Below are 26,992 nucleotides of genomic sequence, written 5' to 3'. Positions count from 1 at the left end.
TACATTAGGTGTGCTGATTGGACTATGAACACAATTTTAAGAGGACCTAACAGCATCATCTCCAATACATGAAACAGTAATGCTTCTCAAATCTTAGCAGATGAGAGCCATTATGTGTACATGCATGCTGACAGAGATTCAAGAACCCTTCAATGGAATATGATGTTCTGTGCTAACTAAAGAGATTTGATATATTCAAAAAAAATGGCAAAGATATAGAAACCAATTTCTTTGCATCTGTTATTTATTCTTCGCCTTTCTTTATCAGTTGTTCTTGTAACAGATTTTTTTTGGGAAATCTCTGTTTGACATCAAGCAAGTTTACTGTGAAATATTGCCTTCTAACTAGAGATCATCTATGTTACATGCACAATGTCTGTTTTATGCAGGAATTTCTTTTGTTTTTTTTATGAAATTCCTTTTTTCAGTTGACTCTATATAGAACACCTCATGAGCATTGAACATCCAAAATATAAGGTCATTGTGTTCGTAAAGAAGCTGAAGTATACGCTTATTGTTATGAAGGGAAGTTGATGCAGATCAAGATAAAATTTTTCTCGTATCAGCCATCTATTCTTTTCTTTGTGCCATAGAGCCATTAGAGTTAGTTAGAGAACTTGAATTGGAATCCTATCTCAACAGCCAATTATTCAATATGCATTGTTGTTACATCTGCTCAACTTTTCATTGCATATAACTTTTTGCTAGCATGCATCATGTATCATCTCAGTAACAAGCCCATACAATATCACATAATGATTCATGCGCTATTTGTTCTTTGGACTTTCCCGTTGCTTCTCCTTGCCTTCAATCCAGCAATTCTGACAATATTTCCGATGATCACCGGATTTCTTTTCACGACGGCCAGTTCCTGTACCAACCAGCCCAAGCCGAGACCAGCCCACTGATCCCCAACGTGGCCGCATGGTTGCAGAAAGGATTGGGCTGTATGTCTGCCAGAGCTATCACCAGGTCTGCTACGTTTGCTGCCACTGCCATCAACCTCATCACCCTGTCATCTCTGATCTTCCTCACCTGTTCCTCGTCCTTCATAGCTTCAAGCTTCCTCTGTTCCACCAGTCCCTTCTTAATAATAATAAACTCCATTATGATGAAGAAAACGTAGCCAAGAGCCTCTCCGAAGGCCGAGATGTAGCTCATCCTTCGAGCTAGATTAGCATCTATCACACCTATCCTTGACAGCCAAAGCAAGTGGTCGAAGAAGAAGTAGACCATCTCACCGGCATTGGCGAACACCGCGAGGAAGCGGAAGAGAGGGGCGGAGCCAGGGTTGCGGCGGAGGGCATTGAAGCCGGTGAGGAAGCGACCACTTCGAAAGGCTTTGCGGCTGAGGCCAGAGGCCACTTCCCAGTGCTTGGCTCTTCTAGCTATGTCTGGGTGCGCGGCTTCGACATGCCAGTGCACGAGCTTGGAGACATACTGGAAGGTCTTGACAAGCTTGTCGATGCCATCTCTCTTCGCAAGGAAGACGACGAGCTTGTCGACGGTGTCGGTCATAGCTTCAGGGAAGGAAGTGGAGATGGTGGGCTACTGAAGGAAGAAGGGGAGAGGAATCTGTGGAGGCATATGAGCGTTCGTGTGCACCACTAGAACTATGTTTGGATAAGTAGCTGCAGTTCATGGCTGCAATGCCTTCCTGCTGGGTCTAGAAATGCGTTTTTTTTTTAACGTTAGGGATAAAGATAAGAAGAGCTCTGTTTCCCTCCAAGAAAATTTTTATATCGTATGATAACGGAGGAAATCGTCTCGTCTTGCTGTGCAGAAATTCTAACTTACACCTGGTGTACCATCTCAGGGGTACACCAGGCCAATGATATTTTGCCATGTGCCGCCTACGATAGGCTTCTTGGAAGCCAACCACCGCTCCAAATTTTCTTCGCTTTTTTTTTTTTTAGTATAACGACTGCTCATCCTACTCTAGTATAGGTGCAGCCAGCAGAGTTTAGGGGTGGCAAAATATAACCCGACCCGCCAACCCGACCCGTGTTCGACCCGCCATAAACAGGTTTGGGTTTAGCCTAAACAGGTTCGGGTCGTAAACAGGTCGACCCGTTTAACCTGTTTATTAATTGGGTCGGATACGGGTTTTAGATGTCTAACCCGTTTAAACCGTTTAACCCGTTTAACTGTTGGGCAGGTTAAACAGGTCTAAACGGGTTAAACCGGTTAAACGAGTTAAACAGGTTAAACAGGTCTAAACAGGTCTAAACAGGTCGGGTTGGGCAGGTTAAACAGGTTCGGTTGGACAGATTAAACAGGTCTAAACAGGTTAAACGGGTCAGGTTGGGCAAACAGGTTAAACAGGTCAGGTCGGGTTGGGTAAACAGGTTACTGTTTATTAAACAGGTTAAACGGGTCGGGTCGGGTTACCTGTTTAATAAACAGGTCAGGTTCAGGTTTGCAATTCCTGACCCGTTTAATAAACAGGTCGGGTTCAGATTTATAGTTTTCTGACCCGACCTGTATTTGACCCGACCTGTTTATGCCTGACCCGACCCGATTGCCACCCCTAGCAGAGTTGAGCTACAATCTAGCATAACTGTAAAGGAGAAACTTCCTGGTGTGTCCAGAGAACCTCTCCGATATGGCGTGCTGTGCTGTATAGTATATGACTCAGTGGGCGGCCAAAATTGAAGTATCTTTTTGCTCTTCGTTATGTTCCACTTTCCACTTTAAGTACTTGAATCAAGATTTATAGACTTTCAGAGTATCTAGATCTCGATCCAACATGAACCCGACTTAATCCGAGCCTTTTTTTTTTTTGGAGGAAACTGAATCCGAGCCATTGCCATCCCTTCTTTTTTTTTTTTGATGAAAAGAAGGGAAGGGGGGGTGAGGAGAACCTCACCGCGTAGCCACCTCTACTGGGCTCCCTCCCTGCTGGAGAATGTTCAATATGGGTAGAACCTTTTTTACTCGTATTCTCTCCACCCGTGGTAGAGCTCCACCAGCGTGGCAACCCGATCTCCATGTGAATACATCACACCAGCACTACCTAAGTAACTGGTATACTAGATAGCGACTCTACCGGGCAAAGTAGATGGAGAGCATGCGGTCCCTATATTAATCTGGGCCACTCTGGTGGAATTAAAGCTCCATTCCCACCGTGCTACTACCTCGGTGGTATTGCCATCCCTTCTTTACAAAAACATCAACCTAGAGGAATGGGCCCGGCTTCTTTTTGAGTCTTCTTTCTTTACTTTGGGGCCCGGTCTACTTGAACCGGACCGTCGCCGGTGAGTAGGGCTGTTAACGAGCCGAGCCGAGCCCGAGCCTGGGAAAGCTCGGCTCGGCTCGTTTCACAGTAGCTCGGGCTCGGGCTCGGGCTCGGTAACGAGCTCTGTATTGGGCTCGGGCTCGGGCTCGCTTGGTAAAGTAAAGGCTCGGGCTCGAGCTCGTAAAGCTCGTTTCAATTACGAGCTCCTGAACGAGCTCGAGCTCGGGCTCGGGCTCGGGCTCGGTACGAGCTCGGTGGTCTGTTTCCTTGAAACAGCATAGAAAGTCGGGGTCGGCCGGTCGCCGGTCGGGGGTCAGCGCTGCAGATGACTCGTCGAGGTCCAGCCGTCCAGTCGTCCAGATGATGGAAGGGGTGACGGGTTCGGAGGAGAAGGAGGGCCGGAGGGGTTCGGAGGAGAAGGAGGGCCGGACGGAGGGGTTCGGAGGAGATGGAGGGCCGGAGGGGTTCGGAGGAGATGGAGGGCCGGACGGAGGGGTTCGGAGGAGATGGAGGGCCGGAGGGGTTCGGAGGAGAAGGAGGGCCGGACGGAGGGGTTCGGAGGAGAAGGAGGGCCGGAGGGGTTCGGAGGAGAAGGAGGGCCGGACGGAGGGGTTCGGAGGAGATGGAGGGCCGGAGGGGTTCGGAGGAGAAGGAGGGCCGGACGGAGGGGTTCGGAGGAGATGGAGGGCCGGAGGGGTTCGGAGGAGAAGGAGGGCCGGACGGAGGGGTTCGGAGGAGATGGAGGGCCGGAGGGGTTCGGAGGAGAAGGAGGGCCGGAGGGGTTCGGCGGCGCGGCGTGCGGGCGAAGGGAGGCGGAGCGCGGCGGGGCTGGGGCTTCAGCTTCAAGCCTTCGAAGGGGAAGGGCCGGAAGGCAGACCGGAATGGGATCGTCGCCGGAAGGGGATCGTCGCCGGAAGGGGGTCGTCGCCGGAAGGGGGTCGTCGCCGGAAGGGGCTGGCCGCTGGGACTTGGGAGAATGGGAGTCGACTGTCGAGTGGCGGAGTGGGACTGTGGGAGAGGCGGCCGAGACCCGAGACGAGAGGGAGACAGGAGACTAGGGCATAGCATCATCGCATGACCTGATGAGCATCTGGATATGGTGAGTGGTGGTGATCACGGTCTGGGTCGATGGACGGTGGGGGCTGGTCTGGCTGGAGAGTGGGCTGGCCGGGTGGGCCTATGGCCATGGGAGACTAATCAATCAGCATTCAGCAAATAGCTAAAGGCCCAAGCTCGTTTGGGCTCGTGAGCTGCTCGGGCTCGGGCTCGGGCTCGAGCTCGGATGTAAACGAGCCTCATATTAGGCTCGGGCTCGGGCTCGTTTGACTAACGAGCCGAGCCTGAGCAGCTCGGCTCGTTAACAGCCCTACCGGTGAGCCACAAACGCGCGTCACATCTCAATCCCGACCGTCGGATCCACTCTCCCCCGTATCAGGAAAACTCGGCATTTACGTCCCTCCAAGGTGGTTTCCGCCAATCTCCTCTCCTCGACTATCCGAGGAACTCCCAAGATTTGCCCGCGCTTCTCCACGCCAGGATTTCATTTAGAGAGCAGAGCAAATTCGTGCGAGTTCAAAAGGAGCAGGATTCAGGCAATCTTTGGACAATTTTCTTGATTTCCCCCCCTAATTTTACTATCGTTATATCAAGTATTTCTTCCAAGTACCCACTGGTGGCGTAGTAACCGAATTAAGTCGTCAATAAGGTTTCTTCTGCTCAACTCGGCGATTGACTTCTAGGTGTTTTTTTTTTAATAAAAAAAATCTTTGTTATTCTTGGATTTATTGGTTGTTGAATATGTCTGTCAATTTCTTTGAACTTTATATTTGGAAGGAAAGAAGCATTTTTTTAAGTCAGTTCTTATCAGCAGCTCAAGATACTAATTTGGCATCTTGTGATTTAAGCTCTTGCGCATTTGCATATGGAAGATTTTTTCGAGGAACTAGTTTGATTGGTAATCAATGTAGAAAAGCATGAGATGTGGTTCAAGAAGATGAATTGGAAATATTCACCATTTACACCATCTCAACGATGATGTTGTTACTAGCTGATAAATTATCCAATGTATTTAAGCATACTCTTGAGTATGTCGCAACTCTAAAGACAACTTGCATTTATGGCGAATAATCATTGACTAGGTATATGAAGATGTTAGTTTAGTGAACTAGGAATATGAACATGTTAGTTTAGCGAGCGAATCCTATGAATTTAGAAGGTTAACATAGTATGCAAAGAAGGAACCGTTTTAAAGCTAATACTTCGTTTCTTCTACGAAATAATTTTCAATTTTTGGTGATAAAATGATCAGTATTTATTTTTGATTTGATATACACTCTGTCAAATCTTAAACTAATCTAATCAAAACTTGTCCTGAATGGTTCCTCAGCGGTTTTGGCCTTTCCTTCAATACCCTGCTTAATCATTGAAAATGAAATTCCATTTATGAGTACATAAAAATGCATAGCATAGGGGCTGCAGGGTTCTAAAAACTTCGAGTTAAGGGATAAAGGTATAAACTGGCTCAGTTAGTGAAGTCATTGAAAATTATTTTCATTCAATTTTTTTTGCGTTTTTCACCAGTCTTAGATCTTAAAAATAAATTTAACCTGCATGGGCAAATAAAATAATGTACCACTCAAATTTTATCTTACCAACAATTATTTATTATATATTTTAAAAGTATAATTATTTGCCGTCCGATAGCCTGCCCATATATAAATATTTATTTTGATCATATAATATGTCCACCTCAAATATATATTATTTGCATATTTTTCTATAAGTATCGCTACCTAATTTTTTTTAAAATATATATATATATAGGAGTTAATAATTCTTAAAATGGCGTAAAAAGAATACGGAGCGCCGGCAACAACTTTAAACTTTTTTTTTTTTTTTTGGTATACTAATTTTTCACATTAACAAAGTGAAAAAAAGAAGATGGCTAAACGGATAGGAAACGTCCGCCAAGAAAATCACCGGGTTAGCGGCTGTGTTTTGCCTCCCGTAATTTTGAACTTGTAGTAGGCAAGTTGACGCAATAGCTCACAATTTTTTTTTTGGTTTTGAACCCTCTTTAGATGCATATAAAAATTAGTTTGTTTAGGAGTCATATTGAAAGAAGAAATTTTAAAAGGAAAAAAGAAAACGAAAAGAAAAAGGAACTCCTCGGGCGGTGAAGAGACCGCCAAAGAGGCATGCAAGAAGAGGGCTACTCCAACCACGCAGCCCTGCTCCTCTTTTCGACTGCGCTATAAAACCCTGTGACAACCACCTCTCACCGTTCTCTCCGCTGTTATCCTTTCCTTCATCGCTAGGGTTTGATTTGGAGCTCGCCCCGTTGCCTTCGTTTGCGGAAAACCTAGGGCCTTCTCCGGCCATGGACGCCCAGAGAGCACTCCTCGATGAACTCATGGGGGCAGGTAATCCTTCGCGATCGACCTCTTGGCGTAGCTTCTTTGATAGATTTATCTATTCTTTACGGTGTTCGCAGCTCGAAATCTCACGGAGGAGGAGAAGAAAGGGTACAAGGAGATCCGCTGGGACGATAGGGAGGTATGTGGTTCGTTCATGGTGCGATTCTGCCCGCACGATCTTTTTGTGAACACGAAGAGCGATCTTGGTAAGGTTTTGATCTGTCCCTTCTTTGGTTTCTTGTTCAAATTATTTTGCGACTTCTTAGGCTTGGGTTCTGTGTCAGGACCTTGCCCTAAAATCCATGATCTGAAGCTCAAAGAGAGGTAAGTGCTTATGCTGCCAACTTCCTTGAATTAAAATTGGTTTTGAAGAACACCTTGAATTAAAATTGTGGAATAACGTTTTCCAATGTCAGAGTGTTCGCTTTTTTTAATGATTTTTATACCTGTTTATGAATTGGTATTTTTCCATTACTGGGACTTTATTATCCAACTCTTTAGTTGGTTTTGTAGAATGTTGTTGTGTTATTGAATGTTAGTATTTGATCTTTTATGCAAGTCAACATACCCGTAATCCATGATTTTGGCTTAGCCTGGCAACTTGTGGAATGAATTATTTTCGTTGTATGGGCATGGTGGATGACTAGAACCTGCTTTTGCTATTAGTTAGTTTATGACTAGAAGAATTCTTTTGAAGATTGCTGCTTTACACGTGTCATGTAGGAGGGAGCTTTAATATGGGTTACTGGCGTGCTATGCTAAATATGACATTTGGAGTTCCATGGCTATTGCATTGTTTTTCCTTTGAGGTAACTGGTCTAAAGCTTTGTGATCAGATCCTTGCACGGAACCATATAAGGGAATCTTATTCCTCATTCTGGGCTTTACGCATGTTTTTCCATCCGTCCATTAGTGTTACCATGACTCTTGATCCATCATTTTTAATCCTAGTTTAATTTGTCCCTTTGGGCATGAATGCCGAATTTGTCAAAATTGAGCTTTTAAACTTATTTTGGAAGTTTAATATACTATGCAGGTTCTGTAGGCATATCCCAATGACAACAGCCTCATGAGCGTCATGGAGTGAACTGAAGTTACATGTATTCATAAATAGATATGTGTGTGAAAACATGTTAAATGAATGGAAAGAATTGCTTGTTGTATAATTTTCTAGGCACATGTTCTTGTCCTTGCCTCGTGTCTTGGTCATCATAATATTTTAGAAAAATGAGTTTCATTATTTTTTATTATATATTTTTTATTGTTCCACTTTTTTGAACCATAAATATTTTAAATAAATTGCACCATATAAAATGATCGATTCCTATATATTTAATTCTCAATAATGATTTCTATGCATATCTATAGGAAGCAGAAAGCACAGATGTGAGTGAAAGAGAAGATGAACTAGCTTGAAGTCATTGTTGTATAAAGGAGTATTTTCACACATCTAGCAATCAACTGCCAATAATTTGCAAACATGACATCCAAAGATGTAAATTCATCTCCTTCAATTGTAATCCATGAAGAATGCCTTTTTGCTTAGAGTAGAATCGATCAAAAATGAAATGGCATCTTTGATAAGTATGTCACACGGTGCTAACTCTGATTTGGAGAAGCAAAGGTTTTTGGCATCTGAGGCAGCCTCTAAAGGAAACACATCATGACTTATCATCATGAATGGAGAGTGTTCCTTGGAGATGGCATGTAGAACTGCACCTTTCAAACTTAGGAACAAGCATTTTGCTCTCATATTAGATGTAATCGGTGTTGGAGAACACTGTGTGGGTCGAATATATATTGCTTGAAAGGTGGCAAAATTGCTGATATAAGTGTTCTTATTAGTGATTATGATAATGAGGAGGATGGTCGATGTAGCTTGACATACATGAGCAATGCTTATCGATAGAAATAACAGATAGGAGGGGAGGAAAGAAAATGTAGACTAATAAAAGAGAGTGAGTAATTGCTCAACAATCTAGAACTATTTAAATTGATGATAAAATTGTTTGTTATTATTCTTGTATGCACCGCTGATAGGTCTTGAGGAAATAATTATAGATAGTGGTTGGATGAAGTGGAAATATCATTGCATGGATTCCCATAAGAAGAGAGGGTGTTTCTTGGAAGACTAGATGGCTACATAGGAGAAGATAACAAGAGATACGAAAGATCACGTGGAGGGATCTATTTTGAAACTAAAATGAGATGGGATTTAACTTAATTTTTTAGTGTGTATGACTTAATAGTGAGAAAAGATATGTTTAATGAATTGTACATCATAGGGTTTTTCAAGAATAGTATGGATTCTTTACAAACTGATTATTTTCTTCTTACTGGAAAGGGACAAACAACATGCATTTATTCATTGGGATCATATGACTACCTAGCATAGCTTAGTATCCATGGACATCTGTAAGAAGAAAGGGGTAAAGAAGCCAAAGTGCCGACTCGGTTTGCACCGAGTCACGGAGCACTGTGGCAATAATGCCACAATGGCGGCCACTGTGGCATACTGTGGAAATAATGCCACAGTGCGGCCTGTTGGGGCTTTAAAAGCCCCTTCAGCGGTGTTGGGAAGGCCTCTCGGGCCTTCCCAACGGCGAGTCCACACAAAGCCAAAGCTTCCTCTTTCCAAAAAATCTACAAACAATACTGATTTAGGCTATCAGAAGGAAGAGCCAAAGCTAAATAAGGTATGCTTCCTCTTCCAAAAAGAAAAACAAAAGGCACCTACAGCCCCAATGGAGAGTGTCGATAAGGAGTTCTGGAGCAGCAACGATGGCAGTTCTAGTGGTTATGGATCTGCTGGCTATGGAGGGAGCGGAGGACATGAGACTATTGTTTATGAGACACAGTCGCAGGGTGATCTTTGATACGCTGGTGAGTTCTAGTTTATGCATGCTACACAAGATAGGGATCATGATGCACCATAACCCACGAGGATATGATTGCATATAGAAGATGGGTTCTTCGAGGTTATTCAGGAGGACACGATGCAGCTGCAGATGATCTCGCACGTGGAGTAGGATCCATAGACGTATCAGATTTCGAGTCGTATACTGGATCTTATTATTCGCAGCCACAAACAGCCTATGATCTATATGGATACGGATATGGATATGGTGCGTCTGAGGCATCTTTCGGTGGCTACTATCTTATGCAGCTTGGAGCATCTCATGGGTTGGATTTTGCTGCCGACATATTCGGATGGGCCCTTCCATAGTTGTATTATCGGCCAGAGGACATCTCTCAGAGACAGAGCTTTAGCGAGAGATTCGAGAATGCTTATAATCTTAGCTCGCGTTCCTTATAGAATAAACGTATAAGACTACACCGTTGCTTGGTTAGCGGGATATGTTGATATGCCTCCTGACTATGCTTATGATCCAGATATCTACGAAGGCCATCACTACTTGACCCGATTTTAGATATCCATATGTATGTTGTACATTAAATGTATATAATTGATTGTATTATTTTATATTTTTTATGTTACTACTTGAATTGAGAATATTTTATGTTGTTCCTTGTAGCATGCAACATCTCACTAAATATTTTATGATTTGTATGATTTTAAAACAATAAAATGCAGCATTAGGTTCAACCGGGATCATAGAAATATTAAAAAATATCAAAAGAATATCAAAAAAATACCAAAAAAATATCAAATTACACTTAAAATCATTAAAAAACTTCAATGATTTGGATTACCAATTAAATATTCTTCAAAAATAAAAAAAATTGGGCGTACTGGTACGGAACCGGCACGCCCTAGCTGTACCGGTGCCGGTTCAGTACCAGTTTCTGGTTCGGTACCGATTCTGTACCGGTTCGGTACTGAACTGGACTGACTGCCTACTGGTAGGGGTCTCGGTACCAGTTTGGCGGTCCTTGGTTTGAATTATGTTTCTTATTTGTACCGTGCATCTATTAATCAATTATGTTATTTATTATGATTCCCGCAAAATGAAACAGCAACTCATGGAAGTGCATTTGACTAACATGAAACATCTTATCACTTGGAGAGTAGACATGCTATTGTTCCATTAAACTTTGGTTGCAATTTAGAGATAGGCAACTTTAGCTATACCAGTGTATTTTACTCATGGAAAGACAGGAAAATTTGCCATTTGAGTGAGAAGAGCAAATTTTAAAAGGACAATGGAATAAAGTAAGACATTTAGACTCTTGATGGGGCAAGGCATAAGCTTAGGAGGTTTAAAAATGTGAGAAAAATAATGTCAAAAAAAGCAAACAAAGGATGAGTGTTAGGTTCAGACTTGACTAAGATATTTGTTATGGTCATGCATTCCAAATGCCAAGTGCACATTGCGCATAAAGTTTAGTGATTACTGTACAGTATCATACCTCAGGATTTGCTTCACGAGCCATGCAAGAAGATATGGAGAGATTGTTTCTTCATAATTATCTGGCTGAAGCCAATCGAAACCCAACATGTATGCCTCCCATTTAAGTCGTAATTGAAAGATTGAAATCTGCACTCATTTAAGTTGTAAATTAAAAGATTGAAATGTGCACTTCACATGAGCCTCCTACCCTTCGTGCTATAAAGCCGTAAAGCCTCAAAGTCATCATCGAAGCTTTTTTGGATAACCTCACTTCATGGTCAAAAGTTCAGCATTCAGGAATGATTCGGCTAGAGCTAATGATCTGGAATTCAGAAAAATGCAAAAAAAAAAAGAAGTAAGAGGTTCAAATAAATTCAGTTTAATAAAAATATAAAAATAACTATAAGTAAAGAATGTAAGATTGTTGAAATTTTTCATTCATCTGAAAAGCAAGCATGGAAGAGGGGAAAAGTAATAGCATGATAACACCATCATCAGCAACAACATATAGGATTGTTTTTGGGTGGGAATATTGGGGAGTCTATGAATCTGTAATTCACAAAATTTCTTAACTAGTCATGTATAATTAGTGAATAAATTGTGAAATTTGTGAAAAATTGATTGATTGTTGATTAATTTGTATGTCAAGAATAATGGTCAAAAATCTGTGTAAGTGAGAATTTTTAAATAATTGGGATAATATGTTTACTATGCCTCGCCTCAAGGCCTGAGATGAAATTTGTGGATCACTCCTTGGATAGAGAGGGTTGACTTTGTTGTAGCAGATAACAAACATTTGTACCATTTGAAGTCTCACTTTTATGAGATTACAGAAGACCCAAAGATGAATTTGGCTTTGGTCTTTTTCTCGAGTGCTGCCTTTGTATTTATATACATAGATGAAATGATCTGAAGCAGTAGTTTATTTGGGCTTTCTTTATCTCATGTGGGATACAGAATTCCTTTTTCTCAAAGCATCATGCAAGAAAATTTAGGAAATCCAGCATCTGATGCTGCGAAATTTTCTTTTAAAAGAACCTTGTCTTCAAACAGTTAACTGACTTAGCCATCAAGTCCTTCCTACTTTACTGCTTTACGTGAGTGATACTACTCTCTGCTACCTTGATAATTTTCTGATCATTGAGGGGTATGTTAAAACCTGGAAACACTAGTTGCCACCTAAAGTATCTTCTTATTAATGGTCCTTACCAGGAAACCTGGCAAGACCTAACTTTCGGATTTGAGTAACCTCAAGAACTGCTTTCAAATAAAATACTACAGTCTGTTTGGTGCCCATATTCTTGAGAGCACCATGCATCTTCTGAGAAGTGTTCTAAAAGATGATTATTGACTGTCTCTTGAGTAACCTTGAGTACTGTGACGTCTTTTTTTTTTCCCAACTCTAGCTGACTTTTTTATATGATGAGGAAAAGCAGGTAATCTCTTAAGCTGCTATTTCAGATTCCATTTTAATCTGTTTTTTTCAAAATTTTACTAAATAGCAATATTCCATGTAACCTTCTTTTTGTTCCTCTGCAGAGTTATTCTGGTATATATTCTCTAAACAGGTCAACGCAGCTTCTAACATCATCTTGATTGAAAGTTGTTACACCAGAAATCCAGATGTTAATTTCCACAAAACTCAACTACATTAGCACTATATGAGCGATTGTTTATGTGTCCCCTTTATTCTCAGTGAAATGGTGATTATTATGTTTTCTTTCTGCCGTTGCAAACATGTCAGCATGACTTTTAGCACAATCCGGTTAGCCTGGTCAAACCAGAAATCAAGTCTGTTCTATGATTGAATGGGGCCAGTTCTGTGTTGACTGTTAAACTGTGGATGGAGGCCACAGATATATTGGGGATTTGCTCTATCTTCCTATTTTAGAAAGAAAAAAATGTAGTAAGTTTTCTTACTAGATCGGGTCCAGGCTGATCAAATCTGCCGTCCAATGTAACTATTTGCACCTCTAGTTCATCCTAGATACACAGAGCCAGTCACCTTACATATCTAAATTCCTCTTGAAGACTATGCAAAATTGATATTTCTTGAGGCTTACTGCTTGCTTTTTTTTTCTTTCCCCTTTTGTGAATAACTTGGATATTCATTAGACCAGGCCCAGACAGACCTTTGAGCTTATATACTTGCAGTTCTTGAGACAGTTACACATCTTGCTTGTTAACTATGACATATCATTAGAAATATATTTGCCTTTGGGGTTGTTTAAAAGAAGAAAGAAAAATCACCTCTGAAAATTTCAGATGTTTGTTTACTTTCCCTTCTTCCCAATGCTTGTCTTTTTAACTAATATCCATTACTGCTATTAATAATATGGTTTCGTTTGCCTTAGTTGCATTGTACTGAGGAGTTATATTTACCTTTTCTTTCTTTTTTTTCTTCTTTTTCCCCTTTTTTCCAACTTACAGTTTTGAGAAGTCTCCTAGACATGATTCCTATGTCCCCAAGTTTGAAGCAGAGCTTGCACAATTTTGTGAGAAACTGGTGAGCCTATCACAGCAAGACAGTCATGTTTTACTTACAATAGTTCACTCCCTGTAGGGTGAAGGTCTTAAGGTACTAATTTATGTTGCAGGTGATGGACTTGGACAGGAAAGTCAAGCGTGGTCGTGAGCGGCTAGCACAGGAGGTAGAAGTACCTCCTTCTCCTCCAATCTTGGCTGAGAAATCTGAGCAGCTTTCAGTGCTAGAAGAGAAAATAAAGAAACTATTAGAGCAAGTGGAGGCGCTTGGTGAATCTGGCAAGGTTGATGAAGCTGAGGCACTAATGAGAAAGGTGAGGTATAAGGATTCTTGCCTTATATTGATTACAGTTGACCACACAATTCAAAATGAAAATGATACTCTTTTACAGGTGGATATGTTGAATGCTGAGAAGACAGCCTTGACCCAGCAATCATCTAATGACAACGTGATGATGCTTCCACAAGAGAAGAAGATGGCACTTTGTGAGATTTGCGGCTCATTTTTGGTAGCGAATGATGCTCTCGAGAGGACCCAGTCTCATGTAACTGGGAAGCAGCATGTTGGTTATGGGATGGTGAGAGATTTTCTCAGTGAGTTCAAGGTAAAGTATTTGACACTATGCTTTTCAGGTCAAAATTTAATACTGTCTTGTTTTAATGAATTGAATGATTGTGGGCATGTTTTGCTCTGCAGGCTGCGAAGGAGAAGGCAAGAGAAGAAGAGAAACTAGCAAGGGAGAAGGAAGCAGAAGAACGAAGAAAAAGGAGGGAGGAGTATGAGCATAGTGTTAGGGGGAATGGTAGAGAGAGGTATGCAGAGCGGGATCGTGACCATGATCGGTACCGAGACCGGAATTTTGGAAGTCAAAGATCTCATGAGTGGAGTGAAAGAGGGAGCAGGGATGGAGCGAGAGGATCGGATTGGAGGCGTGGCCACCATAGAAATGGAAGGGAGTGGGACAGGGAGAGGTATCAGGACAGAAATGGGGATATACCACAGGATAGGACTCAAGGAAGGAGCAGATCACGTTCTCCTGTCAGGCATGGGTATAGGAGGTCATCAAGAAGCCCAGTTCGACCATATTAACTAGTGGTGTGGATAATTTTCCAAGTTCTATGACTGAAGAGGTAGCTTATTTTGTCTCTTTCTTCTTATATGCACTTCAAGTGCTTACGTTGAATACCATCATGGTTAAAACTCTGCTGATATTCTAACAGCTCTGTTGAAATCATACCATCTTCCTATTAAAGGAAAACATTTGAGGTAGGTACAATTATCCTTCCATCCTTTTCTTATAATATAGGGTTTTGAGTTGTGCTATGCTGCTGTGATTCTTCTTTCTATGTCCATTGATTTTGTTCTTAGAGCATCATATTTTGTGTGCCGCATTTTCTTTCCGTTATCAAGATGACAGATCCAAGTCATAACATGAATGATGGGGATTCCATGGAAGGCAATAATTTTTTTAATCCGGATATATGAAGGTAATACAAGATCTCCATTTTCTTTTTTTTATTAAAAAAAGTGATTTACTGCTATGGTAAGATTACCTTTGTTGATACGTAGTCATAACCTTGGAAACAAATATTGCAATAATTCATGAAAAGTCATGATAGTATGTGATGCAATGTGAAGGGTGAAAGCGATTCAATTGTTAGGATTAAACTTCAGAGGTCAAAACATAAATTGGAAAGTTCTCTTGGAGAATTTTTGTTGATATGTCAAAAGGCAATCCCTTGATATAATGTCTTAGAAGCATATAAAGGACATGACTCCTGATTGAGCATTATACCCATTATGAAATCATATTGGAAATAAATTCATGAATAAGGAAATATGCTAGAATTACTCAAATACAAATACAGAAATCCGGCTAAACTTTGATACCGCGAAAAATTTATGTGAAAATCTGATGGCTTGATGTGAATTGGTGAGGTTTTCTATTCTTGTACAAAAAGGTTATGACGAGCTCTAGTGTGCAGAAGAGGTGATGCCCAGTTCAGGGAGGTCCTGTGCCACCATCCATCAGGGCATAATTAACCTTGAATAGCAGGGCTGATGATTTGTATCCAAATGTTAATACATGTCAAGCTTACCCTGGACATGCATGAAAAATAGTTCCGGAAGTTAAACTTATGATAGTATGGCTTCAGGTTTCTGAAACATTTATATTGTGACTGCGACTGACATTAGTCGTGTTGTTGCTGCTGTAGTTCTATCCTAGAACAGAAAGTGAGGAGTTTAAGCAAAAAGCCTCTGCCATTATAGACACTGCATCTATAGGATCCTCCATGCTCGGAATTCTCTTATGAAGCATTGCAGCCACAATAATCTGAAAAATCTTGAAGCTCCTCGACAAATTCAAACACAAGCAAACCTGTAACCTCCATTGTGTGAAAGAGGGGAAACTGCTCATGGAGAGTTTCAAAGGGAAAGGTGTGAATGCTAAAAGTCCCATTTGACAAAAGCAAAAATCAGCCAGTGATTTCAATCAGCAGCCCTCAAACAATACATATTGTTGTCCTTCAGAATTCATCTCATTGAGCACTAGATATGCATGATGCTGATTCCTATGTAATGTCAAAAAAATACTCCCAAGTACTAGCACCAATAGTGGCACCTCCTTTGAAGCAAATTTTGCTTCTACATTTGGGACCTCCAGTGGAGTCCAACACATTTTTTGACAGGTATTCTTCCATTTGCTGAGAATAGCGTACAATCTTCTTTTAGAATTTCTTTGAGTTTTCATGGTTCCAACACCTTGTTTTGCTTTGCGGTTACAATGTACCTTTCTTTACAGGGTTTCCCATTTAAGCTTCGATTTACTTCCCTGGGTGAATCCCGCTGATCTAGATACAAAGACAATGCAAATGGCCCCAACTTGATCTAAAAGAATCATGCAACCAATATGAGTAGGTCGCGTAGGGGATCCAGCTACCCTGCAACTTGGTAATTTTATATTTCTTATCCTTTGCTATTATATTACATACTTCTTGGTCCGCATGTGTAGTCCTCCCCACCTTCTCGCATAACATCATTAGTGTCGCACCGTCTTACATTTGCACCTGCAGGAATTTCAACTTTAACGTGCATGTTATTACTTATTTTAACTTAAACTTTCCTTGGTTATTCTTGCTGTTTTCCTCACACCATGGACCTTGTGATTAGGAAATGATCAAACACACCGAAGGGCAGAAACTGAATATATGCATATTTAATGGATACAATTATCGAGAACAAAGGGTGATGTAAACTAAATATCAGGAAGTTATAACTGGAAGATGGCGGAGCTGGGCTCGTGATTCGGGATGAACATGGCCGTGTTCTCTATGCTGGAGCCAGGATCTTCGAGTCCTGTTTTGCGCCCGAGGCTGAACTCCGCGCAACTTGGCGTGCAATAGCTATGGCTGTACACCGCTTGAACCTCCGCAAAATTTAGTCACTGAATTAATTTCTTGAAGAATATAATTATCATCCAACAAAAACAAATTTGACCCAATCTGTGATGATATATATATATAGCCTGCTCCGTTCTCCATGAGCAGAAGTCGGCCTCCCCCACGGCAACTTGGGCTGTAAATGGATCCGACCCGAGTCCGACCCTTAAAACCCACATCCAAATTTGATCAAATATGTCAAGAAGCTTGGATTCAGATTCGGATCCATTAAAATGGGTGAAATACGAACTCACATCCGAACCCAATTAATTATCGGATTCGAGTTCAGATTTAAGTTTTCTTAAATACAACTCAGCACATGATTTTAATAGGCAAACCAGCCAATAGTTAACAATTCTCAAAACCAAAAAACCCTCTTGGTAGTAGCCTTCCATATATAGTAAATTTTAGCAAATTATATAAAAGGTAAATGATTGATTTTGAAAAACTGCACTCCTTTAAGAACAAATTTAATTTTCAATTATGGTTGATTTGATTAAAGCAGAATTGAAATCTACGTGCCACCAAGAATTTATAAATTGAACTAATAATAGACAAGAATTATAGAGAGCATATATACCTACATTCCGAGATTATCTAGACAATTCTCTTCATATTTCTAAATTATTACATGCCCGGATTATCAAGTTTATAGATTTAAATATAGCCATCAATAAGAAATTGAATCCTAAATACCAAGTCTGATACTGATCCGATAGGATTACCAAAAACTTATATTGCATCCGTACACAATTAATATAAGATAATTGGGATATCAGATTTTCGGGTACCATTTACATTCCTATTGGCAACGTAAATTACAACAGGGCTATCAATTACTGAAGTGGATGCCTAAGGAAGCATCCTGGGTGCATTTTAAGCCAAGGGCAGGTAAATAAATCAGTGGTGCAATCTCACTGAAAAGAACAAAGCATTCCTGCCCATGTTAGATAATCAATTCAACACATATTACCAAGCAAGTGCCCTAATTATATAATAGAAGATATCTACACAAAATTGTAGTATGCTATCACACTACAAGTAGAAGAACATGTGATAATGCTAATTCAATTAAATAAATGAAATTTGTATTTATGAATCTGAATTTTTTTTTTTTTTTGGTGAATCTATTTTTGAGTGAAAATGACAAGCATGTAGGAGATTCATGGGCAAAAGACACCACAGCCTCCTGACCAGATCTCATGGTCTCATATATGTTGGTGGTAAGGTAAATATATGGTGGTAAGGTAAGACAAGTTTCTCACACGGAGCTCTAAATGAAAGCCACATCTAAGATACTTTAACCAAGAGTCTTAAAAGAAAATTAAGAAAACAGCGTATGCGCGCGCGCGCGAGTGAGAGAGAGAGAGAGAGAGAGAGAGAGAGAGAGCTCAACATCTATCTATAGTCAACACAAACAACATTTAACTATAGTTGGAAACTGTAACCATCCATCCCTTTCTTCCCTTGGTTCTCTCCATCATTCAGTACGTATAGACATGCACCTGAGCTAGGCGGAGCAATTTTGCCAAGCAAATGCAGCTGCCAAATAATATTCTCTGAGAATGAAATTTCTGTCTTCATAAACGAAACTGCAACCGCAACTTTAACACTCTCCAGGCTCCTGCATCATGTTGCATCGAGATACAATGGTTCGAAAATCATCCAAATTAAGCTGCAAGAGTTAAATTTTAATATGAGGTCAAAATAAAAGATGACAATTATGACCTCTAGAAGTTTTGCCTAAAAGGACAAATTTTACGAACAGAAATATAAGGTCGATCTCTACCAGATGGTATTATTTTGGTCTGAGCCAAAAAGGGTGATGTAATAGTGCAGGATGACCTCGTTCCAATTAACGTCGGCAAAACCGATATCGGACACCATATCGGTTGCCCGACAGGATGAGTCGGTACGGGCCCACGCCGTGTCGGGCCCGTACCGACACAGCAGAACAAACGGGGGAGAGGGAGAACGAGAGAGGAAGAGAGAGAGAGAGAGCGGGGGAGGAAGGGAGAGGGAGAGGAAGAGAGAGGCTGGCCCGGCGGAAGCCCCGCCTTCGCATCTCCCCGGTCTTCGCCTCCTCCGAGCGGAGGCTCCCCAGCCTCCACCGGCCGACTTCTCTCTCTCTCTCTCTTCCTCTTTTTTTCTTTTCCTTCTTCCCCTTTAGCGACGGCGAGAGGCGGCTCAGTTTCAATGGCAGAACCGTCCCTATTCGCCGCTGGTACGGCCTGGGACGCCGTGAACTGGGCGGTTTGGGGCAGTTCCATAGACCTTGGTTCCAATAATGGCGACACATTCATGCATTTTTTGCTAATTCATGACGAACTTGCAATGAACTAGCTAAAGTTGATAGAACAAGAATGCATTTTCGTTGCCTATATTCAAACACATGGAACATAAACACTCAATTTGCAGACATTGTACAATGATAAGGTTAGATTTTAGCTTGAATTACTAGAAAAGAAATGCAATTTCCATTGCCAATATTCAAACATGTCAAAGTCAAACATTCGTTCAGGAACAGATTACCAAGTGATGTGGGGAAAGAGTTTTGGTTTCATTGATGCAGCTAACAAGGTTTTTGATATAATAACAACCATAATTGCACAGTTTCAGTACAAGTAAAATATCCCTTAATAGGCAACAAAGGTGAAAAATGTGACTTTTTTCAAGGACATAACCATTCTTCCAGGAAGATTTTGTAATTTGTATGCTAAAACATGGAAATTAATTTTGTCGTTTGACCTTTTGGTGTATAATCTGCACACCATTTTTCCAGGAAGATTTTGTAATTTGTATGATAAACATGGAAATTAATTGTGTCATTGACCTTCTGGCTTATAATCTGTGCAGCAAAGATGAGTGCAACTCCCTTGGAATTCTTCCCTCCTCATCTAGACTCTTTGCAAGCCAGGTCGCATTAGCTGACACTAAATTAAGCAACAAGAAAATTTTTCCTACATGCTAACTAGCCTTGATTGTATAATGCTGATTCTTTTATAAGATATGCAAAACCTTAACAATCAATGACATTCATTATGAAAAAAGGATAGGTTCACACTTTGAATTATATCCTCATTTGTACATGCTAACTAACCTTGATTGTAAATGCTGATTCTCTTATAAGATATACAAAATTGGCGTTCATCTTGAAAAAAGGCAACGCACATTGTATTACATCCTCATTCCTAACTGCTAACTAGCCTGTTTGTACAATGCTGATTTCTTTATAAGATACACAAAACCTTGACAATCAAATACATTCATTTTGAAAGAAAGTTAGTGCCACACCTTGAATTATATCCTCATTCAGTCCAAAAGCCCAAAGTTAATGGTTACTTAATGCTCCCCCCATATTTCAAAATACTGAAAAAGAAAAAAGAAAAGGAATATACTAACCTTTCCGTCGCCATTTCTGTCAAAGCAATGAATCATATTGGCAATTTCATCACCTGTCCAAGTAAAATCATGAGCAATGGCCATTCTTTGTAGATCCCGCACTGTGATATGGCCTTTTCCCACTTCTGCACAGTAAACCATACTGATTTACATGACTTTGTATGCAAATGAATGAATATAAACATCAAAATCTCAAACTCTGAGCCATTTATTTTGGAATGCCACATTGGAAAACTCAGCAAATACTAGGAGAAAAAGGTAATCAAGCTCAAATGTACCCCCAAACAATAATCATGAAGGCCAAATTTTGACTTTGCCTACTTTTATATTTTCAATAATAGAAGTAATCCGATAGCATGCATGTACGTGTACACCTAACATAGGCTTTCGTGCCCCTCATGCAATCATTTAGCAGTTTGGGTCAGTTAATCTGATGACTTCAGAAGTCAGAATTTACCATTCATATGGAGAATCATCAGCTAGGATGCTTACAGCTGGATGCCAACTACATTCACCATCCCTAAACCTTCAGCATTATCAAGGTATGCATAGCAGTCTTATGATCTTATCTCTAATTAATGCAAACTCCTTAAGTTCAATCGACGGTCTATCCACGGCCCTAGACAACTGAATTTGGAGATTTTATCATTTATATGCCCAAAATATTAGCTGGCAAGACCACTGAAGCAAGAATATTATATGTCTACCAGTTCAACACTCTAATCATTGACCAGATGACTTGGAACAGGATAAAGGAATTTTTGGCAGTAGATGTCAAGAAATAGGTCATAATAAATTTGGCCTCATAATGGCAAATCATGTGAATTAGTATTAGAAAATTTAAAACTGTCACATCTACAGTCATGAGTTTGCAGAGAGTGCCAGAAGGAACAAGTAACAAATGAGTACATTAGGGAAATACAGGGAATTAAATTACTCATGCACAATGAAAACCAGTGTCAGGCAAGCTATGGTGAGCGACCAAGTAATGGGGTTAAAGCCAAATTAAAGGAACCTGGTACCAAAATGAATAAAATATTTTTTTAAAAAAAAAGATGCTCACAATAAAAGAGAAACAATTTGTGCACCTTTGAACCCCAAAGTCTCTTATGAGGGAGCACACATGTAGTGGGACCGGATAAAGAAAGAACCATACAAAAAGATTGACATGGATATTGACCTGCCTCTACAAAGAGCAGGCAATTTGAATATACTTAAGAAGGAAATCAGGGAGGCATATAGGATATTGGAAAGGAGATATAGGTAAAGCACTCAAGTACGGGATATTGGAATCGAAAAGATGCTTGACAACGGCCGCAATGCAAATGAGATTGAAGGAGGCCTAGCTTGAAGAGACCTATGTTGACAAAATAGAAGGCCATGAAGAGAGTGATGACACATCCCTCTGCCCTTGTTCTACAGAAGAAATTGAAATAGGAGAGAAGCAATTATGTGGTCAATAAAGGTGATAGCACAACAGAAAGAAGGTCTATTGAAGGAAGAATGGGTAAAGATTTCTTTCATAAACAAATTTTGAAGAAAAGATACATTGGTCCAAAAACGACAAAAGGCATGCAATTTTCTATCCCTTCTTTAATATGAAAGCATAGTAAAACTGCTATTTTTTCTTACTAAAACTCTAGGCTATCATCAGAAAATAAAGGAAAAGTACAGGCCAGATTTTATATTTGGCATGTGAAAATCATATGAATTTCATATTGATGTATGAATAGGATGTGCCTAAAGCTAAGAAAACCTAAGAGCTAATCTTGCAAGGAAAGAAGTAAGGTTTTATTTACATTGATCTGTGAAGTTTGTAGTATTCACACATATGGAAGAAGAGCATTGATTTTATAAACAGATTCTCTACATTATTTCATAGCCCATCCCATCATATCTTTTATAAGGTATCAGCAGATTTAGTAGAAGCAATATATGTAAATAATGAATTTATGGAAGAAGAGCATTGATTTTATAAACAGATTCTCTACACTATTTCACAGCCCATCCCATCATATCTTTTATAAGGTATCAGCAGATTTAGTATAAGCAATCTATGGAAATAATGAATTTAATAAATGTAGGTTAATTGGGGAGAATTGCTAGTTGTAGATGTATGAAGACACATTGCCTGAGGATTCGATATTAGATTTGTGCCTACCCAAGTAAACGATTGTTCCATTGTTATGTTTACAAAGTTTGGATGTGCCTAAGTAGGGGAAAACCTTCTGGATGTTAGTTAAGCCCATCCCCATCCAAGATAGATTTCATATATGTAAGAACATTGAAGAATTAGGGAAGCAACAGCTGCATAAAAAAAAAAACCTTCCTTAGTAGTAAGGCCTTCAAGCAGATATGTATAGGTTACGAAGAAAGGAACAAATGACACTAATAAATATAATAATCAATAGAGTTTTTAGAACTTCTGAAAATCTGGCAACTAGTATTTCTGAGAACAGAATATCTTACACAGCAGGTACGATAAAGATTATTACAAAATGAGAAAAATAACAAAAGATACCCAACAATTTTAACCAGGAGATCCATCATTAAAAAGATGGATTTATAAAACCTGAATAGCTATAAACATGAGATATAACGGAAGAACATTTACTTACCATCAAAAGAAAAGAAGTAAGCAACCACTTCATCTTCACTTAGTTGCACCTGACTCTTGCTCTGGACAGAAGGCAGACTACACTGTAAAAGGGTGTCAAAGATGCAAAATGTACCATACAGATAAAAGTATATGTAGAATAACAAACCAATTTTTTGTTCTTCCTTTTCCCAACAGTTTCCTGTAAGCGGGTGTTATCTTTTTTCCCACGAGGACCAGAATCAGCTACATTTGTACCAGAATGTTGAGAAAATCCTGCTGCAGCTGATTCCTCCATCGCTTCTCCGAGTGAGAGAGCAATGGCCTGAATATGGATTTTTATTGTTGAGGCAATGTCTTAGCTCAAAGATATTATAGAGGAACATGATTAACCATAGCAGTTTTTTGTCAAAAAATTTAAATCCACCTGTTTTATGGCTGCATCGTCATCAATGAAATCATCAGAATTTTTCTTGTCCCCTTCTCCATCAAAACTTTTCCCCACCCTTGCTGCATTTAAGGAATTGCTTTTCTTTCCCTGGATTAGAAACAAGAACTAAAGTTGGTACAAGCTAAGAAATACTAAAAATCACTGGCTTAGACCTGAAGAACGCTGCACAAAATTATACTAAAGAATCATGCAGAAACTTTTATAGTGCGTCGATGGTATGACAAATCTCGACACTGTGCAGGGAACTAAAAATCTCGATATGAATGCATTACCAAGCTATTCAAATCCTGAACTAAACAAATAATAAAACATATAACATAAAATCTATCTAATATAAATTCCATGGAACACTGGAATGCTATTATTAACCTTCAAATTGCTCGTGAACAGGCCTTGGATTGCAACACGTGCAATCACATTCGTATGGAAGAGTCCATTTTGCTCCAACTTAGAAGCTGGACGCTAAACTCAGAGTTTGAAAGTTCCTGGTTTATATGACTATTCTAATTAATTGAACTATCCATCTGAAGTAGTCATTTCCTGCTTTCCATAACTTGTTGTCAGAGGGGAACAGCAAACTTAGAACGTTGTCTTTCATTCTTAATCTGTGAGAAGTCCATTACAAGAGGGTGGAAGATGAAGAGATGCAGCAAATCAGTTGGCTTTTATGATTTTTCAACTTTTTTGAAAACAGTAAAAAAAATAACAACAATTTCTCCCATGTAATAGTTTCCTCTTTCCTAGAATTTGGCAAAGCATGCTTGCTACTTATATTACCAACTTTACACTTGAGGCTAAAGAAAACACTTCGAACACAACAAGACTTTTGGTAAAGTAATTTGGTCTAAGACCCAGATGTAAGTCGCTATGAAGCAATGTCATGTGAGCCAAATTTCCATGGGCATGCTCCAAAGACCAGACTTGCGGTCCTCTTTCCACTAGCTAAAGCTCCGAGCACTTCATCCTTGAACACTCAAATGGTGCTGAGTCCATATTTGTTATGGTTCTGTGACTACCGACACTGGTGTGCTTTATTATATGGAAGAAAACCATGGCAAATCATGAAATGTTAAATTTTAAATGAGTAGTGAAGTGATCAGGCTAACCAAAATGTCACATCAAAACATGGCATATACTTTCCTAGCATTGAATAGAGAGTTTGGAGATGGTAATTGAGTCAGTTATATATATATATATATATATACATCAACACCTATCGCCCTTAAGTAGATTAGCAAATAGAGATAATCAAAATTGAACTAAAATATCAACTAAGAAGCTTGGCAGGAACAAGTTCTAAAAAATGGGGCAATGTCTTCCTTGAGTATCCCCTAGGGCTTACTAAAATTGTTCTGACACATTATTTCTTAATCTTTACAAAGAGCGCATCTACATAATTCAAACAGAGGAGCCAAGTATATCACTACGATGAGAAACAAAGGCTTCTGTTAAGAAAACTCCAATGAAAACATTTATGAGGCATGAAGGAAACGACACGCACTAATATGGGGGGAATGGAGAATCAAAGAATGTGAATGCTAAAATTTTCATTTGAGAGGTACATTTTGGCAATGCCGTGAGCAAATTTCCATTCATTTCATTTTCATGGAATTGTTCAGACAGAAAAGAGAAACTAAAAAAGAAGATGAAGATGAAGAAGAAAGAAAACAGCCAATGACCTTCATTAAAAATTCATGATATGCATGAAGAAGATAATATTATAAAATATGAACACTTATAGGAATCTCCAGATTATCAATTATGCTGTTTAAGGCTACTTACTGAAGCACCAATCGTTTTGTTAGTTTTCAATATGTAAATTGCAAAGCATAAGTACATATTAAAAAACGGAAAAAGAAGAAGAAAAGCAGTTAACAGTCATCAAATAAGTGGAATTGCAGAAACTAACAAACTTATCGAGTCAGAAAAAAGTCATCCATAATGTTCAGTTCAGTTCTGTGTGCGTCCAACAAAACCTAAGTAGTTTTCTTTCCCAGAACCATTAGGCTAGAATTCTCTCTTTGTGATATGTGAGTTTATGACCCACCCAACCACCCCTTCACCACTGTGCCTTTTGATTAGTTAGTCCAGGAAAAAAAAAATAATGCAAATATTAAATTATATACTCACATTCATATGTCCATAAAGGAAATCAACAAGCTATCATCCAATTAAGCCAACAAAATCGATTTTTTTTAAAGAATCTAAGAAAGCAAATACAAAATAACCAGCCATCGTATCCATAAAAATCGAGCAATAATATAAAAACCAGCCAAAGAAAAAAAAAATCGCACCTTTCGACGCGAACCAGAAGGAGGCTTCTTGTCTTTTTCCTTCTCCTCTTCGCTAGAGGAAGAACTCTCCCCGTCTTCTTGTTCTTCGTTTTCATCTGACGGTCGGTATTCCTCATCGTCCTCATCATCTGCACTGCTACGTCCAACTCCCTTCCTCTTCTTCGCCTTCTTCTTTCCCTTATCTTCTTCGCCGGGCCGCCGGTGCTTGGAGAGAGAACCAATAAGGGAGGAAGCGAGTTGGGGAAGCCCGAGAGCTTCGAGCCTCGCCCTGTTCTCTTTTATCCTTGAGAGCCGCTGGCTCTCGTACTCCGATATCCCGTCGTCGCCGCCTTCTTCCGGGCTCGAGATCTCGGCAGAGGAGATTTCGTCCCCTTCCATTCTCCTGCGAGAGTGGGTTAGGTTCCAAGGTTACTCTCTTCAGGAAGTAACCGGAGAAACGACGGTCGTTCGAGAAAGCGGAACCAAGGTTATGGTTCACCCGGCCAACGGGCTGCGTTTTGGGAACGGGAATAAGTATTACCTCATGGATATTGGAATACTTATTCCACGAGTTATCCCAATGCTATGTTCGGCTATAATTTCTTTAAGAACAAAAATCATTTTTTTTACATCTATCTTAAAAAAAAAAAAATCTAAAAGTCAAATAGACGTGAGATGATTGCTACTAATGGGTTCATCAATCTCCTAACTTAAAAAAATAAAAAGAAAAAAAAATATGGGCCAAAAGAGACCATATGTGAAAAAAAGACCATCCTATCTTTTTCTTCCTCGTCAAGTTCTATCTGCATTCTCATCAAGCTATCTCTCCCATCCATGAGGGTTTCCTTCTCCCGAGTTCCTTTCTCCCTCCCTTCTGGAAATTATATACCTAAGAGTGTGTGTTGAAACGTTGGATAACTATTTTGCTAGGTGTGTTTACCTATCCATGCAATATGTACTCATAAATACCATAAATGCATCGATTTATCTGAATATATGTATTAGGTTGCTACTAGATATATATCAGAAAAGTTTACAATATGTATCAAAATGCCGACAAGTATATAGAGATTGAGATCCGTCGCTCCCTCATTGTTGAGATTAGCGATAGGATCAAGATAGAAGTCTGGATTAATGAGGCTGATAGTGCCCGTGGCATTGTCGTTGCTATCAATCTCTAATGAGAGTTTTTTTCCTAAAGATTGGTTCATATCGTAGGGCTTCTTCCGCATCAACTACTATATAGCATGTAGGTATACGCGCTGACGGGGGGCAAAATGGATCGTTTTGCTCAGGACAGGGGACCACCCCATTCCGGCCAAGCAGACCTCAGTACCGA

General features: G+C 39.9%; 3 protein-coding genes and 1 long non-coding RNA gene across 11 annotated transcripts; 2 read left to right on the top strand and 2 right to left on the bottom strand.

Moving 5' to 3' along the window:
• Window positions 1-622: 622 nt before the first annotated feature.
• PEX11B (peroxin 11B) lies at window positions 623-1,720 on the bottom strand. Its single transcript, XM_008797864.6, has one exon. It carries the CDS (start codon window positions 1,516-1,518, stop codon window positions 856-858), a length of 663 nt encoding a protein of 220 aa, XP_008796086.2. The 5' UTR covers window positions 1,519-1,720; the 3' UTR covers window positions 623-855.
• Window positions 1,721-6,354: 4,634 nt separating this feature from the next.
• On the top strand, window positions 6,355-16,983 carry LOC103711629 (uncharacterized). Of its 7 annotated transcripts, none has more exons than XR_015988178.2 (12): window positions 6,355-6,660; window positions 6,732-6,860; window positions 6,939-6,978; window positions 13,437-13,512; window positions 13,604-13,804; window positions 13,883-14,095; window positions 14,188-14,621; window positions 14,712-14,757; window positions 14,902-14,978; window positions 15,708-16,181; window positions 16,295-16,443; window positions 16,759-16,983. XR_015988178.2 is itself a non-coding variant. In XM_008797862.6 (7 exons), the coding sequence occupies exons 1-7, from the start codon at window positions 6,618-6,620 to the stop codon at window positions 14,578-14,580; spliced, it is 1,095 nt and encodes a 364-aa protein (XP_008796084.4). In that variant the 5' UTR covers window positions 6,355-6,617; the 3' UTR covers window positions 14,581-14,814. The 7 variants fall into 7 exon arrangements, 1 of the variants encoding a protein (XP_008796084.4); XR_604793.6 differs by having other exon boundaries at window positions 16,663-16,983; XR_003386564.4 differs by lacking the exon at window positions 14,902-14,978 and having other exon boundaries at window positions 16,663-16,983.
• LOC148703250 (uncharacterized) lies at window positions 7,340-7,820 on the top strand. The gene is made up of 2 exons (XR_015988180.1): window positions 7,340-7,463; window positions 7,691-7,820. It is a non-coding gene; the product is annotated as an uncharacterized LOC148703250 (long non-coding RNA).
• Window positions 16,984-18,016: 1,033 nt separating the features above from the next.
• On the bottom strand, window positions 18,017-26,179 carry LOC103711628 (uncharacterized). 2 transcript variants are annotated; one of them, XM_008797858.5, is made up of 6 exons: window positions 25,675-26,178; window positions 23,357-23,467; window positions 23,099-23,254; window positions 22,952-23,012; window positions 20,334-20,458; window positions 18,017-18,606 (listed from the first exon to the last, which is right to left on the bottom strand). In XM_008797858.5, the coding sequence occupies exons 1-6, from the start codon at window positions 26,050-26,052 to the stop codon at window positions 18,538-18,540; spliced, it is 900 nt and encodes a 299-aa protein (XP_008796080.4). In that variant the 5' UTR covers window positions 26,053-26,178; the 3' UTR covers window positions 18,017-18,537. The 2 variants fall into 2 exon arrangements, with proteins under 2 accessions (XP_008796080.4, XP_088579931.2); XM_088723805.2 differs by lacking the exon at window positions 23,099-23,254 and having other exon boundaries at window positions 25,675-26,179.
• Window positions 26,180-26,992: the final 813 nt, after the last annotated feature.

The sequence above is a fragment of the Phoenix dactylifera genome, chromosome 6 (genome assembly GCF_051530095.1).
Source record: "Phoenix dactylifera cultivar Ajwa chromosome 6, Ajwa_hap1_PhDact_Kaust_v1.1, whole genome shotgun sequence".
In the NCBI taxonomy this organism is placed as follows: Eukaryota; Viridiplantae; Streptophyta; class Magnoliopsida; order Arecales; family Arecaceae; genus Phoenix; species Phoenix dactylifera.
The sequence above is the reverse complement of the archived record's forward strand: the minus strand, read 5'-3'. Positions and strand labels throughout refer to the sequence as shown.